This window comes from Schistocerca serialis, chromosome 1 (genome assembly GCF_023864345.2).
Source record: "Schistocerca serialis cubense isolate TAMUIC-IGC-003099 chromosome 1, iqSchSeri2.2, whole genome shotgun sequence".
In the NCBI taxonomy this organism is placed as follows: domain Eukaryota; kingdom Metazoa; phylum Arthropoda; class Insecta; order Orthoptera; family Acrididae; genus Schistocerca; species Schistocerca serialis.
In genome coordinates this window covers 485,986,146-486,001,851 of record NC_064638.1, presented here as the reverse complement: position 1 = coordinate 486,001,851, position 15,706 = coordinate 485,986,146, and the positions used below count along the sequence as shown (strand labels likewise).

At 44.6% G+C, this 15,706-nt stretch overlaps 1 protein-coding gene across 2 annotated transcripts in view; it reads right to left on the bottom strand.

Moving 5' to 3' along the window:
• Window positions 1-15,706, bottom strand: part of LOC126473763 (G-protein coupled receptor Mth2-like) — a 641,204-nt gene that overhangs the window by 545,193 nt on the left and 80,305 nt on the right. The window contains exon 2 of one of the 2 annotated variants that reach the window (XM_050101033.1): window positions 12,002-12,200. In XM_050101033.1, the coding sequence (XP_049956990.1) occupies window positions 12,002-12,200 (199 nt within the window). The remainder of the gene's footprint in view (window positions 1-12,001; window positions 12,201-15,706) is intronic. The other variant, XM_050101049.1, reaches the window with a different exon arrangement.

Genomic DNA, 15,706 nt, shown 5'->3' with positions numbered 1-15,706 from the left:
CAATTGCTAAATCTTTCCGTAACAATAAACCATGACAGTTATTATAGATGACTGGTGTTCTAAAAAATTCTAATAAAATATTTACATTAACAGCCAAAATGATCAGAGTGAATAACAGTTAAAAACTATAGTATATATAAATACACTGCTATAATGCGCAAGCTTAAAAGTACATAGCGAAGCTCTGAATAACCCCACGAACCTCCTACTGATACCTCCTCCTCCAACCCCATCAGCCTCACATCAGTGTTTAGCAAAGTCTTCGGATCCATCCGCTCCCAACGCATCCCAACTGTAAACCAGTGCGGCTTCTTTCTCATTGTCTCCTCTAACGACCAGCTCCTGCATCTCGCCCACCTCCTATCCCACGAACTCAACTCCCGTAAACCAGCTATTTTTGTCTTCCTCGACGTAGAAAAAGCCTACGACCGTGTATGCCCTCCTTTTCAAACACCAGACATACGCACTTCCAATTAACTATGTCCACTTTATTGCATCCTTCCTGTCTAATCACCGATTCTTTGTCGCTATTAACAATATCAATTTCTGTACCTTCTGTCCCACAGCAGGAGTGCCCCAAGGCTGTAGCCTCTCTCCTATCCTTTATCTCCTCTACACTGGTGATATGCCCAAACCACCTCCACCAGTCCATCTCCTTCAGTATGCTGATGACACCGCTTTCCTCGCCTTCTACCCTACACTCCAGGAATTCCAACAATCCCTCCAAATCCGCATCAATCAGTTTACATCCTGGTGTAACCAAAGGCTCCTCAAGATCAACCCCACCAAAACCCAGGCAATAATTATAGGATGAGCCAACCCCACCTTCCGCCACCATGACTTCTACTATACCATTTACAACTGTCCCTTCCAGCTAACTAACCCACTAAAATATCTTTGACTGATGCTCGACCAGCAACTAACGTGGGAACCTTTCCACGTCTACAAAACCCTGATCTGACCCATCCTCTGCTATGCAAATGTTGCATGGTTCTCTACCCGAACAAAGTTCAAGAATAAGTTTCATTTAATTTACGTCTATGGTCACAATCTTTTTTGTTTAACAGATTACCGATTTTGGTCTTTAATGACCATCATCAGATCTGTTTCATAAAAATAAAGTCCTAATGTACTGCAGCCATAGTGGCATGATGGTCATTAAAGACCGAAACCGGTAATCTGTTAAACAAAAAAGATTGTGATCATAGACGTAAATTAAAGGAAACTTATTACATATACGGGTCACTGTGTTTTTTCGCAACGATGTCGCAGCTTGTGAAAGTTCTAGAAATCTCTCCAACTACTTGAACACCATGTACTCCGTCTTGCTTTCTGCATCCGTTTACCTTCCTCCACCTGAATCATATACCATCTCATCAAATTCACACCTCTCATCAGCTACATCGAACACCTCCTCATCTCTTATACTGTCCGCTAACTAGATTCCTGTCATTACATTGTCTCCTGCCATGCCTTCACAAACACATCCCTTTGTCCCTTCACCTACACACACTACACATCCTATCCCAATGCAACTTCATCCAACTCCCTCTCCCACACAACGACATTCGCCCTGATATTTATATCTCCTACTAACTTTAACTTTTCCCCCTATCCCGTTCAACATCAGGGCTCGTTTCCCTCTCCATCCACCGCCATCCATTTCCTCCTGCAACCGTTATCCTACCCACTCGACACACTACTCCTCACCCTCTATCTTTCCCACCACCTGTATTTCCCACTGTCCATCTCAGCTTCTATGTCTCATCTCTATATTTTTTTCCTTTCTAACAGACCTCTGTCTTTATACCCACAGCCCTCAACCCTATGGAACACACTCTCTCCTCCAGTAATATCTCTCACCCTAGTGCAGATCCTTCACATTTTAAACGAAAGAACAGTGCATCAGTGTTTTTATCAGAAGAATTTGACCTTCCTGCGATGTGTTTTTAAAACGTACATAATTTCCATTTTTTTAACTGTCCATTTTTTAATTTAAAATAGAAAACAGCCCCAAATTTGGATTATATTTCTCACTGTAAATCTTTTGTTGTAATTCGCTTGGCTGAAGAGCAGAGAACTGCACCGCTGGCAGCCCGCCCCTCTACATCTACATCTACATTTATAGTCCGCAAGCCACCCAACGGTGTGTGGCGGAGGGCACTTTACCTGCCCTACCCCGCCCATCTGGGGCGAGGTGGATGAAATAACAATAAAGAGATGGACTCTGAATGCTAATTTTGAGAGCTGCAAGTAGTATTATAGCTAACAACATCGTGTATACCCAAATCTCTCTAAAACTAGAATCTGAATCCCCCCCGATGCATGAGATCATGCCTGTCACTACTGACTAACGGTGTCAATCAGTATGTCTGGATGCCAAGCAAGTGCGGCATCTAAGTCGTAAAGTAAAATATACTTCAGCTGGATACTAATACATGCAAATACAAACATCTCTAACACATGTGAGACTGGTTCTGAGGTACCTTCCTCCTGCAGTTGCACAAGGTTGTTCTGTGAGTGTTTTAGGAATTTGGTGTCGAACCTACGGCCTGCAAGGTAGGCAGATACCATCTCATGCATGCAGAGTTGAGAAGGGTGCAGCAGTATAGTCAGTGATGTAATCAGACAATGATCTCAATGTCGGTTCCACTACACCCCCTGTAAAGGAAACGTTATCGCTAACAGAAATTAGTGTACAGATTCAGACGTAACTCTATCTTTGCAAAAATGAAAATCTGAGATTTTCGTTCTTAACGTTTATTTTTACTCTAAGTATGACTTCATGACATAGCAATGTTAGCAAAATTACGTACACAACTACGAAGCAAATTTCTAATTATTGTAAGGTTGTTTAATGGTAAGATGGTTGATAGCCATGTCTGAGGGTGGATAAAAATACAAAACAATTTAAAGACAATTGGCGCCAGAGATATAAATTACGCAGAAATGCACAATGAAAATACCCAAATTGAATGGGGGTCAGTAAAGAGCAATCAAAAAGAAGTACGCAATTAAAACAATTCAACAATCCGTAGTATAAAACACTCTAGAGCGTCTGATCAATCCTTTTCGTTACGTCCGACATCTCGCGTTTCTGCTTCAATTAAGCCTGACAATCTCGGATATGTTTAACTATAGGTCGTGGTTGAATACACGAAAATTAGGAGAGACGGAGACGACTGCAGTTCTGAGTGTCAATTGAATATTACTTGCTGGCGTGGTGCGAGTGCACATGTGTTTACCTTGTGTCGGCAGCGGCAGTGACGGATGTCTGCGTGAGCGGTGAACCTGAGAATCTATTCTAAATCTCTCTCGACTGTTTAACACCAGTTGGGTACATTTCCTACATCTTCGGTGAAGCCGAGACTCCTAGTTATTCCCTAACTAACTGGCATGGTACAAGCTATTTGGCTGGAATAGCGCGTACGTCGTTGCCCTCAAATCACTCGCAAGTATTAACTATCAGTGCTCAATGGAACTGTCCTTATCAGGAGACTTTGCAGTTTAACTCCTTACGAGTTAAGACAAGTCTGTGAACAAGTGTTCACGTAACGACTCTCGCAATCGCCTTGCTCAAAGACTCGACGATTTTCTGCAAGAGAAAAGCCAATTACTTTGGCTGCAATTTGCCTATATCAAAGCTCGTGGCCACGTGTTTTCTTTCTGGCCAGACATGGCATTCGTACCTGTTATAACTCCACACAGTAGAGTTCTTGTAGCCTATCAAAGGCGTTGTTTCTTTCATAGGACAGAGTTTAACTTCTGTTATGTAATACTGAGATAAACAGCTTTTTCTTTCATGCGAGTTTTAACGCAAGTGGCTACAGGGAGTCACCAATGTTTTGAATTGTGTTTCTCTGGATGTTTATCTGTGATCTCCAGCTGTGTTCCTGTAGAAAGGCTTTCCAAAGAGTTGTTAAAAGCAGGAACAAGGGCTGCTTTTGCCCGCGACCTAGGTAGTGGCTGCGGCGTCTCATTGTGTCCGATAAGTATTACGTAGTGAGGACTCCAGCCGCGCGAGACGGCATGCCGTTGTAAAATTCTCCTTTCCCCCAGAACTACGTCTCGTAGCTCAAGTCAGGAAAATTACTTGCGTGCAGTTACTAGTGTGAGAGTTAGTGGTTTATATTCGCAAAATGCTGGCTTATTCACTATATCTGCATATTAATCAAATTCGTACAATATCACGTAACTGGTAATGTTTCAGGAATTCAATGTAAGGTGTGTTATTTGTTTGACACCTTACACACCAAATGTATTATAGTTACATCAGTGTTAAAACTACCAGTGTAAACTATATGGCACCCTACGTAAAACACAGAGGTCTCTATATGTTTCAAACTTGACTTCAGGTATGATATCTTCCATGTCAAACAACAGCTACACTGACCTCAGAATCTGTGTATTACACTTTATTTTACTTTATTTTATAGCCTAACAGCAAATATTCTATAATATGCCTATTTTCTGTTTTCCATTATATTTCTACATTCACTTTAAGTAAAATAAAACGGACCCTCTGATTACAAATTCGGAAAATATTTTGGATCTATTACTACCGCTAACATTAGAATCATCACGCTCAGTATTACTTCTACTACATCTACATACACTGATGAGCCAGAACACTGTGATCACTTCCCGCCTCGAGATAGAATGCCACCTTATAGTGTTGCAGGAATGTGATGCGAAACAGAGACCAATGAGGAATCACATGCCGAAATCCCCGGTGAAGCTATTTTCAGACTACCTCAGTACGCGGATCTACATAGTTCACATTATCAATGGCGAGTCATGTATCAGACAAGTCCTTGATGGAGTGCTACAAGAATCGGATCAAGGGCCTGCGTCTTTTTTACCGATCTTCCTCCGTCGCCATGGGTAACGAAACACATCTGTTCTGACGACACTACACTCATGCCAAAAGGAGAGCCGCGCAGTGTAGCCGAGCGGTCTGAGGCGCTTTGCACGGTTCGCGCGGCACCCCCCCTCGGAGGTTCGATTCCTCCCTCGAGGCATGGATGTGTATGTCGTCCTTAGTGTAAGTTAGTTTAAGTTAGATTAAGTAGTGTGTAAGCTTAGGGACCGATTACCTTAGCAGTTTGGTCCCAAAAGACCTTACCGCAAATTTCCAATTTCGGTAAGGAGAAGGCCAGAAGTAATCCAACAAAGACTACATGACGCCCGCAGGGATTTGGACAAATGTGCAGCAAATTGGTGTATGGAGGTCAACGTCACAAACAGCCAGGCACTCTTATCAGCAATAAACACTGGAAAAATCATGTTAATTTATACCTCTTTCTTCTGGTTCCCAGCTGCTAAGTACTCTGGGTGTAATCCTTGATCGACAACTAACCTGGAGAAATCATGTCGGAGAAGTTCACAAGAAGACTACAAACGTCTTGGCTGCTCTGTATTCTGTGATACATGAAACTTCAACACTTTCTGTAAAGTGTGGCCTGATAATATACAGCATATTCATAAGACCCGTCGTGTCTGTGGTATCATAGCGAAGTTCATCTAGAAAAGATTTTTTCATATATGCAGCACTGCAGTAAGAAATCAAGAGTTTCTTTGAATTTCTTTTCTAAATTTCGTTGTGGCCGTGTGCAATTAAAGTTGAGGAGACGGAAAAACATTTGACTTCAAATATACTTTTCCGGCAAGATTTGAATCAGTTGCACTAGCACGCCGCTAGTGAGGCACTGACATGAACATTATCTGATTGCGTAATTGTGGCTAAGTCAAAAAGACAGATTTCTCACAAAGTAAAAGATCAGAAAAATTGTAATTTACTGGTACAATAGCTTTGTTGGATTCGAAATAGCAGAATAAAATGCCATAGTGCGTTTATCAAGTACCTAGGAACTTCACGACTTGCTGGTTACATGAAGAATCTGAAGAAACACTCGTGCGCTGAAGATTTCAAGAACGCACTGAATAACTGTACAAAAAGACGCGTGGTTCACAAAACAACCTTATGCGTAGCCTCGGACAGCGTAACATACATATAGACTATTACAAGTGGTCCTTGGCCCTACTAGAAAAAGTGGAATGAGACAAACAGAAAACCACTGGCACCTAGCAGACATAATGACACCAGAATTCAGCGCCGAAGCAACAGAACAGTAAGCAATACCATCAAGAAAAACACGGTACTCAATGAACAGGAAAAGTTGTAGAAACAAGCTGCAGTGGAGAATCATTCTAGCGACGATATCGCAAATGGGGGGAATCCACTGACATAAACGACTTTGACAAAGGGCATAATATTATTTCCCAGCGCTTGGGAACGAGCATCTCGGAATCGGTGAAGCTGGTCGACCGTTTGTGCGCTACTGTCGTGAGTATCTACGTAAAATAATCGAAGGACGGTGAACACACGTGTGGGTTACAAGGTGTTGGGCACCCACGCCTCGTCACAGACTAGGTAGGTGGGAGGCTTGCGTGTTCTGTAATGCAGGATAGGCGGCGATCTGTGGCAGATATGACGGCAGAGTTCCATGCTCATGCAGGTGCAAGTGTTTCGAAGCACCGCGTTCAGCGCACATTGTCTAACATTGGGCACCGCAGCAGGTGGCCGTTACATGTTCCCCTGTAGGGCTAGTCAGCATTACGATTGCTGTGGGCACAGGATAATGGAGATTGGGTTGCGTATCAACAGAAACTTTTCGCCTTGTCGGATAAATCACGTTCCTATTGTACTTTGTCGGTGGTCACGTCTGGATATGCCGACATCCAGGCGAACGCCTGTGCGCCTCGGACGCAGTCCATAGGGGACAGTATTGTATTATGGGGAACATTCACCTGGGATTTCTTGAGATTTGTAGCAGTTTAGGAAGGTGCCTTGACAGCTATGGACTATGTGAACTTACTAAGACCACTTGCATCCCTTCACGCTTAATGCCTTCCATGACAGCAGGGCATCTTACAGCAGGATAGCAGTCCATTTCACAAGGCCAGAATCGTGCATGATGGTGAACTCACATTGATGTTTCTATCATTAAACTGGGCTGACCAGAACCCAACGGAAAACATCTGCAACACTATTGGGTGCGCACTCCATGACAACAAACCACCAGTCCATGATAGATACCGCATGTCACATTTGCCCAGAAACCTACCAAGGACGTGTCGAATCCATACCATGGAGAACTGCTGCTGCATGTGGTTCCAAAGGTGGACGAACACACTATTAAGTAGGTTGATAGGTATTTGGACTCCTCAGTGTATCTCGCTCTTCACCATTATTTCCTCTGCTCCTATAATGATGTATAGGCATAGAAAGCTAACAGTTTTTGCATGAGAGATACGGTCGCTATGTGGCACGAAAGTCCGTAGTTCACTGCCAGCTCCGTGGGCATTGCAGAAAACGTTGTTTGTGTGAATATTCTCTGCGCATTCCAATTTAAATAGCAGCCGTCTTCTGCACACTTTTCCTCTGCGCTCAGTGGTTGCACGGTAAATGTAAAGTGCCATCCAGGCAGCTGGATAGTCGACGCACTTCCAAGACTGGCGCTGAGTTATCCTATTCAGCTCACTAGATATTTACTTGTAATTTTGATGAAATACTCCGGCCAGTTCTTGCATAATAAGAGACCCTAAGTTAGAAAATTTAATTTTTCGACTGCAAGAAGGCTATTCTGCCAGGAAATTACAATTTCTCTGTTCTTTTACTTTGAGCGAAAGCTCTTTTAGCCTTGCCCAATTACGTACGTGTAACCTATCAGAGTCGTATCTAGACGCATCAGTGGCCCCACATCACTCCAACTGCACACGCCCCACACCATTCCAGAGCCTTCGCCAGCTTAAACAGTCCCCTGCTGACATGCTGGGTCCATGGATTCACGAGGTCGTCTCCATACCCGTACACGTCCATCCGCTCGATACAATTTGAAACGAGACTCCTCTGACAAGGCAACATGTTTCCAGTCATCAACAGTCCATTGTCGGTACTGACGGGCCCAGGCGAGGCGTATAGCTTTGTGTCGTGCAGTGATCAAGGGTACACGAATAGGTCTTCCGCTCCGAAAGCCAATATCGATGATGTTCGTTGAATGACCTGCACTTGTTGATGGCCCAGCATTGAAATCTGGAGTAATTTGCAGAAGGGTTGCGCTTCCGTTACGTTGAACGATTCTCTTCAGTCGTCGGTGGTTCCGTTCTTGCAGAATCTTTTCCCGATGTCGGAGATTTGATGTTTTACCAGATTCCTGATATTAACGGTACACTAGTGAAATGGTCATACGGGAAAATCCCCAGTTCATCACTACCTCTGAGATCCTGCGTCCCATCACTCGTGTGCACGTTCAAACTCGCTTAAATCTTGATAACCTGGCACTGTAGCAGCAGTAACCGATCTAACAACTGCGCCAGACACTTGTCTTAGTAGGCGTTGCCGATCGCAGGGCCGTATTCTGCCTGTTCACACATCTCTGTGGTTGAATAGGCATGCCTATACTCTAGTTTCTTTGGCGCTTCAGCGTAAATGAAATATCGCGCTGCGCCGAGTACTTCCGGGAACAAACGAGCAAAGCAGACACGCGGCTCGCACTCCCGGCCCGCTCGAAGTTTGGCTGGCCCTGGATTAGGAGATAGAGAAAAAGCAAACCAAGGAAGAGCGTCGCGTTTCGTTTCGGGATACGTTAACAAGGCCGAAAGAATCAGAATTTGGAAATTTGTGGTAAGTTCTATGGGACCAAATTGCTTAGGTCATCGGCCCCTTAAAAGAATCGGAGATATGCTCCTCTAACACCAGTGGCTGGCTGCACAAGAGAGGCACTGAGTCTGAATGGAGTTGAGCAGTACATTATTATGCCAACCTCGGTTATGTGAAATGATCAAATGTGAAAATCAAACTGAAGCCAACGCAAAGGCTTGCCCACAATCGTTCTTCCCGCACACCATTCATGAATGGAATAGCGTAATGAGAGATGGAAGAGGGAAGATGGTAAGGTATCCGAAATACCGTCCGCCACGCACGATGAGGTGGCTTGCGCAGTGTAGATATAGACGTAGATGCTGAAACAGCGCCCTGTGACTTCGACGAGGCATACCGAACTCTGATCTTATGCTTCCACGTCATTTGTCAGCTCTTTACTGTATGAGTCCGCCGCTGTAAAATCTTTATATCACACAACACACGATGCCGTTGGTCATCTGTAGACGGCAAAAATGGTAGGGGAAGTCGGAGAATAGAGTGTATGGAAGAAATAATCGAGAACATTCGGTGTAAGTACAATTCTAAGATAAAGATGTTGGTACAGCACAGAAAATCGTGGCTGGGCGCATAAAACCTATCGAAGAATAAAGATAAAAAGAAGTCATTCTGTATTTAATGTGAGTTTTATACTCTCCAAGATGATTTTTATACGATCGAATATTTAAAAGTTTAAAATAGTATTTAATGTTAGGAATTAATGTACTACACTTAGGAGAGTCCTGCGAGGGCGTTCAAAAGGCAGTGCAACACTTTTTTTCCTGAAAGCGGATTGCTTTTTTTCAGGATTCTAATATACCATATTATTTCCCGCTATTTTGGCTACAAAACTGTGGTTTTCAGGAATATCTCCGTTCAATGCGACGTCTTTGTACCACCTTACTGGAAGGCCCTATATGTCCATTTGGTACCTACCACTCTGCTGGTCGACATCGGAGCGAACGTCTTGCTGCATGAACAACCTCCCCATCATCCACTTACTGCTTCCTGCGGAGTGCATCCTTCATTGGACCAAAGAGATGGAAGTCGGAAGGTGTGATATCCGGGCTTTAGGGTGAATGAGGATGAATAGTCCAATGATGTATTGTAAGCTCCTCTCGGGTGCACAGACGTGTGCGAGGCCTTGTGTTGTCATGGGGAAGGGGCACTTCTTTTGCATTTTTATGGGTAGCACAATACACTTCTGAGTTGATCGTTGCATCATGAGATGATTTGATCGTTGCAGAGGGCGTCAAACAGAACAACGCCTTCAGTCTCCCAGAACACTGTCGCCATGGTTTACAGTTGAGGCTGTACTTTTGAACTTTTACTTCAGAGGAGACGTGATGTGTAGCCACTTTACGGACTGCCGATTTGTTTCCGCTTCGAACTGATGAACCGATGTTTCATCGCCTGTGACGATGTTCGACAGAAAAATTGTGGTTTTCTGTTAGGTGACGAGGAAACCAGAGGACAGACACTTTGACTACCCCGACTTGTGGACGAGTGTCGCAGCACTACCGACAGTGACGTCCGATTGTGCAGCAAGGTGTTTGTTTGTGGTCCGAATATCACCTCGAATGACTGTCCCCGCACGTTCCAACATTGCAGCGGTCACAGCTGTGTGCGGTCGGCCGGCACGCGGAAGATCGGACAGCTCTGCGCGCCCCTGCTGCGATCATGACAGACGCCTTCACTGGCAGAGTCTCCGTAGACCTTCTAGAAGTGCCTATAAATATCTGCGATGCTCTGGTTTTCCGCCAAAAGAAACTCTCTGGTTGGAAAGCACCTCTATTACAGATACCAGATACCATTTTGAAGGCTACTTATGAGGTGCGACAATAAAATAGTGAGACTGATTTTCTTTGCAATATGTGGCAACCCTGCAGGCTTGCGTAGGCACAATATCTTTGACCTTGGTCTATAAGCTGCTTCTAGTCCAAGCGGCACATCGATGCAACTGCTCAGTCGTGAGTTCTGCTGTGATAAGTTAACACGTGTTTGTGTCTCTCGTCACGGAAATGGAATCGCATAATATTGCGCAACGGTATGCCATTTCTTTTTGTGTTAAATTGGGTGAAAACGTGACGGCAACTTACGGTAGCTTCAGAAGGCTTTTGGGGAGGAGGTTATGTCAAGAGCTCAAGTTTTCTGTTGGCATAAAATGTTTAGTGAAGGCAGAACGAATGTTGAAGATGAGGACGGGCAGATGTCAACTTGGCCAGGATGCGTGAACTGGTACGATCTGATCGAAGATTACCAGTGAAAATGATTGCAGAAGAACTGAACATCAGTCGAGAAACGGTTCGTCTAATAATAACTGGAGATCTTGGTATGAGGAAGATTTGTGCAAAAATGGTCCCCGTAAATCTCACACAACAGCGCGAAACACGGAAAAATTTGACAGCCGATCTGTCAGAGCAAACGGAAATCAATCCAGAATTGCTGAGCTGTGTTATCACTGGTGATAAAAGTTGGTTTTTTCAGTACGATCCAGAGACAAAACGCCAAAGTTCACAATGGTGCTCAAAGGGATAACCCAGACCAGAAAAAGCTCGCATGTCAAAGTCAAAAGTGAAATGCATGCTCGTGTGCTTCTTTGATTCCAAGGGAATTCTTCATAAAGAGTGGGTGCCTCCTGGACAAACAGTTAACCAATATTACTACAAAGAAATTTTAGGAAGATTTCGTAAAAAAGTTCTTGGTGTCAGCGCCAACATTGCTGATAATTAGATTCTGCATCACGATAATGCGCCATCCCATCCTGCTCTGTCAGTACAGCAATTTTTAACCTCAAAATAAATTTCAGTACTACCACAGCCACCTTATTCACCAGATATGGCTCTGTGCAACTTTTTCTATTTCCAAGAGTCAAAACGGCGGCCAAGGGACACAATTTCCAAACAACACAACATGTCGAAAGAGCTGTGACGAGGGTCTTGGAGCATCTTACAGAAGATGAGTATCAGAAATGTTACCATCAATGACAGAAGCGCTGGAATAAGTGTGTACAATCAGGAGGGAACTACTTTTGAAGGAAACAACACTAAACTTCTCTAAAACGGTAAGCAACTCTTTTTTTTTCACGTCAGTCTCATTACTTTATTGTCGCACTTTGTAAAGCGCCGCCACCTATCGGAACTTCACGAAACCACAGGGGCTGAAGCGGTAATATTTCACCATGTCGCACAACAAATTCCGCATTTTTTCAAGAGAAACTGGCCGAGAAAAAACTGTGTTTCACTACTTATTGAACGCCCGTCGTATATAGGTGAGAGTAAGTGCTAGGTGGATACTGACATGCGCAGACAGGGCTGGAGGTGGCAGTAGCAGGCCCGCCAGGCGGATCCGCTGCGCCAGTAGAGGCCCGGCGGGTAGCGCACGCCGCTGTCCACGTCCACAAGCCACGGCTCCCCACCCCGGAGCTCCGCGCTCGACTCCAGTCTGCCGTTCTCCACCACCACGCTCAGCGCCGGCTCGCACGCTGCGGCGGGAAATACTGTCAGTACCATCCAAAGTACAGAGGATTAGAATGCAGTACAACAAAACAAAGTATAAACACTGAGAGAAATGATAAATTAGAACAAACTGAATATGAGGTTGAATCGTATTGTTGACAATCGGCATAAACGCTCATAAACGCGCTACGTTACTTGTTTCCTATCATTGCTGGCACGATAGGAAGCCGTTCTTTGCCAGATGGACCGTGTACCTTAACTCCGGGCACGGTACATTGACTGACAAAAAATTGGAAACATCCAGAAGATATGATCGGATCTCAAAGTAATTTCGTACTCGTAGACGCCAGTGGCGGCTCTGTAGATGACCAGAGTTATACAATGTTCTGTGACAGCTAAAACGGTCACCAGAGTGCTTTAGTGTAGTTCGTGTTTAGTGCTGTTAACAGCCTGTTAGGGGCATGCATCACCACGTCAGTAGGGGCACTTTATACGGTGCTGGGCGTCTTTCCAAGAGATATAACTATCAAATATCGAGCTGCAGCCTACTGGCTGAAGACGGGAGGACCCGATAAGGTCAGGAAAATTACAGGAAAACATATCGAACTGAAACGGCAACTATGGTCTTAGCAGGTGTGCAACTGGTATCGAGAGTGGGATCAAAGTGGTGAGGGGCCTAGGCTGTATATCTCTCTCCCCAACGTCAGGGAGCGGCTAAGAACGAAACATGCCAATCCCAGTCGTCGCTGTGAGCGGCACAGCCACTTACATACAAACGTACGAGGAATAACCACAGAGGCACTACAAGAAACAGTCAGGGATGCAGAGAAATGGCAACGATTAAACAAACACACAGATCGAATCTCCATACGGAACACACTACCTATAAAGAATTGAGACCATATCGACATCGAGTTTGACGACAGCGAGGCGAATGGGTTAGTGTGGATGAAGACTCCGGCACAACGGACTCTTCTGACACTAATACCAACTGCGAGGCGAACGAAGAGTAACATATGCCTGACATTAATTAATGAAATAGTAACACACAGACAAATTAGGATAGAAACATTTTAACCCATTAGTAAGATATTTCGTGGCGATTTATTGTACCGGGCGCCACGGTAAACCTGTAAGTAGACGACATTAATACAGAAGAGAGGTAAAAAAGTAATGTAGTTAATTAACACGTATATAATGACGAGGCAAAAATAACATTTAAACACACAAAGAAACACACATTTAAAATTGTCGGTAGACTAAGTAGGATAAATTGTGGCCGTTTATTGTACCAGGCGACACGTTAATCCTGTAATCAGATTACATTAGCATATACAAACTGTATTGTAAGTACTCTAGCGCATTAACAGACATCAGCATAAAAGCACTAGCAAAAGTTAGTTATTTGAACAGTTAAGCGTGAAGTGACTCGCGACGTCCGAGACGTCAATTATCTCGTATAACAAAGTACGTAACAATGGGATGCGTTGCCCAGGGACGTCGGGCTCAATGAGACGTTTCGAAACCAACTCCCTGACCAGCGCTTGTGAAGTAATATTCCCTAATCTTTCCTATCCTCTTTTGTTCTTTTTTTAAAAATTGAAATTTTTATAGTTTTCCATTTCGAAATTTCATGTATTATAGTTCCAAGAAGCAATCACAGCTGTATCTCATACAATGGTCCCCATGCAGCCCCACTTTCACATGGTGCTGCATGGGCAGCGGCGCCCGGTAGCGTAATTCTGCTGCATGGCGGTTGCCAAGGGTACACGCTAATCGGACTGAGTGGACCACTACGACCCGCACAAAATATATCAGATGGCAGGCCCTAGCTGTCTAAATGCAGCCTTAAAAAATGCAGACTTCTTACCAGGGCTGGTAGGATACACAATGCGTGTGACTAGCGTCACATGCTGAGTGATTACTGTCAAATCACAGAGACGCCGCGTATCAAATCTCAGAGTCGCCGCGTACTAGTATGGGAAAGCGTTATCAGCCACAAACAGACTTTGAACGGGGCCTCAATGTGGTTGTTCATCTGGACAGCAGATCGAATCGTGCAGTATCCAGATTTGTGGGACACTCGGATGAGACAATGGCTCGATGTTGACCTGCGTGGGTCACTCTGTGACATCCAGTACCATCGGCCGGCGACTAGCAGCTACCGAACTAGGGAACTATCGTTCCATGCATAGGCTGCCGTTAAAATCGCAACACAAACGGCTGCGTTTGGAGTAGTGCCGCGACGGGAAGCACGAACTGCTGATAAATGGCGTCCCATTATGTTCAGCGATGAATAGCGGTTGCTCTCTACCCCGGATGATAACTACTGCCGAGTTTGGGCGACGACCGAAGAAAGGAGCTCATTCTTCTAGCGATTTGTAGAGGCAAGTCGAAGTTACTCCTGGCGTCATGGTATGGGAGCCATAGGGTACGACTTCAGGTTACGTCTGATAGTGATTGACATCACAACGGTACGTCATGTACATCCAAATCCTCATGTATTATGGCGCATGCGACAATATCGTGGTGCATTTTTCTAACAATATCGTGCTCGTCCACAGAGGGCGCGTGTCTCTATAAACTGTCTGCATGATGCTGAGGTACTGAGGTACTTCGAAGGTCAACAATATCCCCAGATTTTTCCCCATTAAACGAGTGGCGTCCAGTAAGTAATGCAAACCATTATTGTGAAAGGAGGGTTGGTTTTATTCACGATTTCAATACAACATATTATTTCCGGTATTTTGACTATACAACCGTTTTTTTCAACATAATCTTCGTTAAATGCGACGGCCTTACGCCACGTTATTGTGAGGGCCTGTATCCCCACATGGTACCATTCTATTGGTCGATGTAGGGGCCAACGTCCTGCTGCATCAATAACCTCCCCGCCATCCACACACTGCTTTCCGTGGAGTACGTCTTTCATTGGACCAGATAATTGGAAGTCGGAATATATGACATCCAGGCTGTAGGGTGTAGGGTGTAGGGTGTAGGGGGAAGAAGAGCCTAAGGGAGTTTTCTGAGCTTCTCTCCTGTGCGCAGAATTGTGTGAGGCCCTGCATGGTCCTGGGGAAAGAAAAGTACGTTTGCATTTTTGTCGTTACGAACACGCTGAAATCGTTTCTTCAATTTCCCGAGGCAGCACAGCTGTGTGCGACCGGCCAGCACACGGTAGGTCGGACAGGTTTGTGCGACCTTGTTCTGACGACGATATACGCGTCGCCCAACGACTCGCCGTGCTTTTACCTTGCCAGGTCTTCGTAGACATTCTGCAAGCGCCTATGAATATCTTCGATGTTGTGCTTTTCCGCCAAAAGAAATTCAATGACAGCTTCCTGCTTGGAAATTACTGCGTTGCAGTCGGTATTTTGAAGGCTACATACAGCGTTGTCACGTAAGGGAACTTCATGAAATTATAGGGGTTGAAACTGGAATATTCCACGATGTCCTATAACCAATTCTGCATTTTTTCTGCCGAAACTGGCCGAGTAAAAAAAGTGTTGCATTCTTTATTGAAGGCCCCTCGTAACATCAGTGGGAC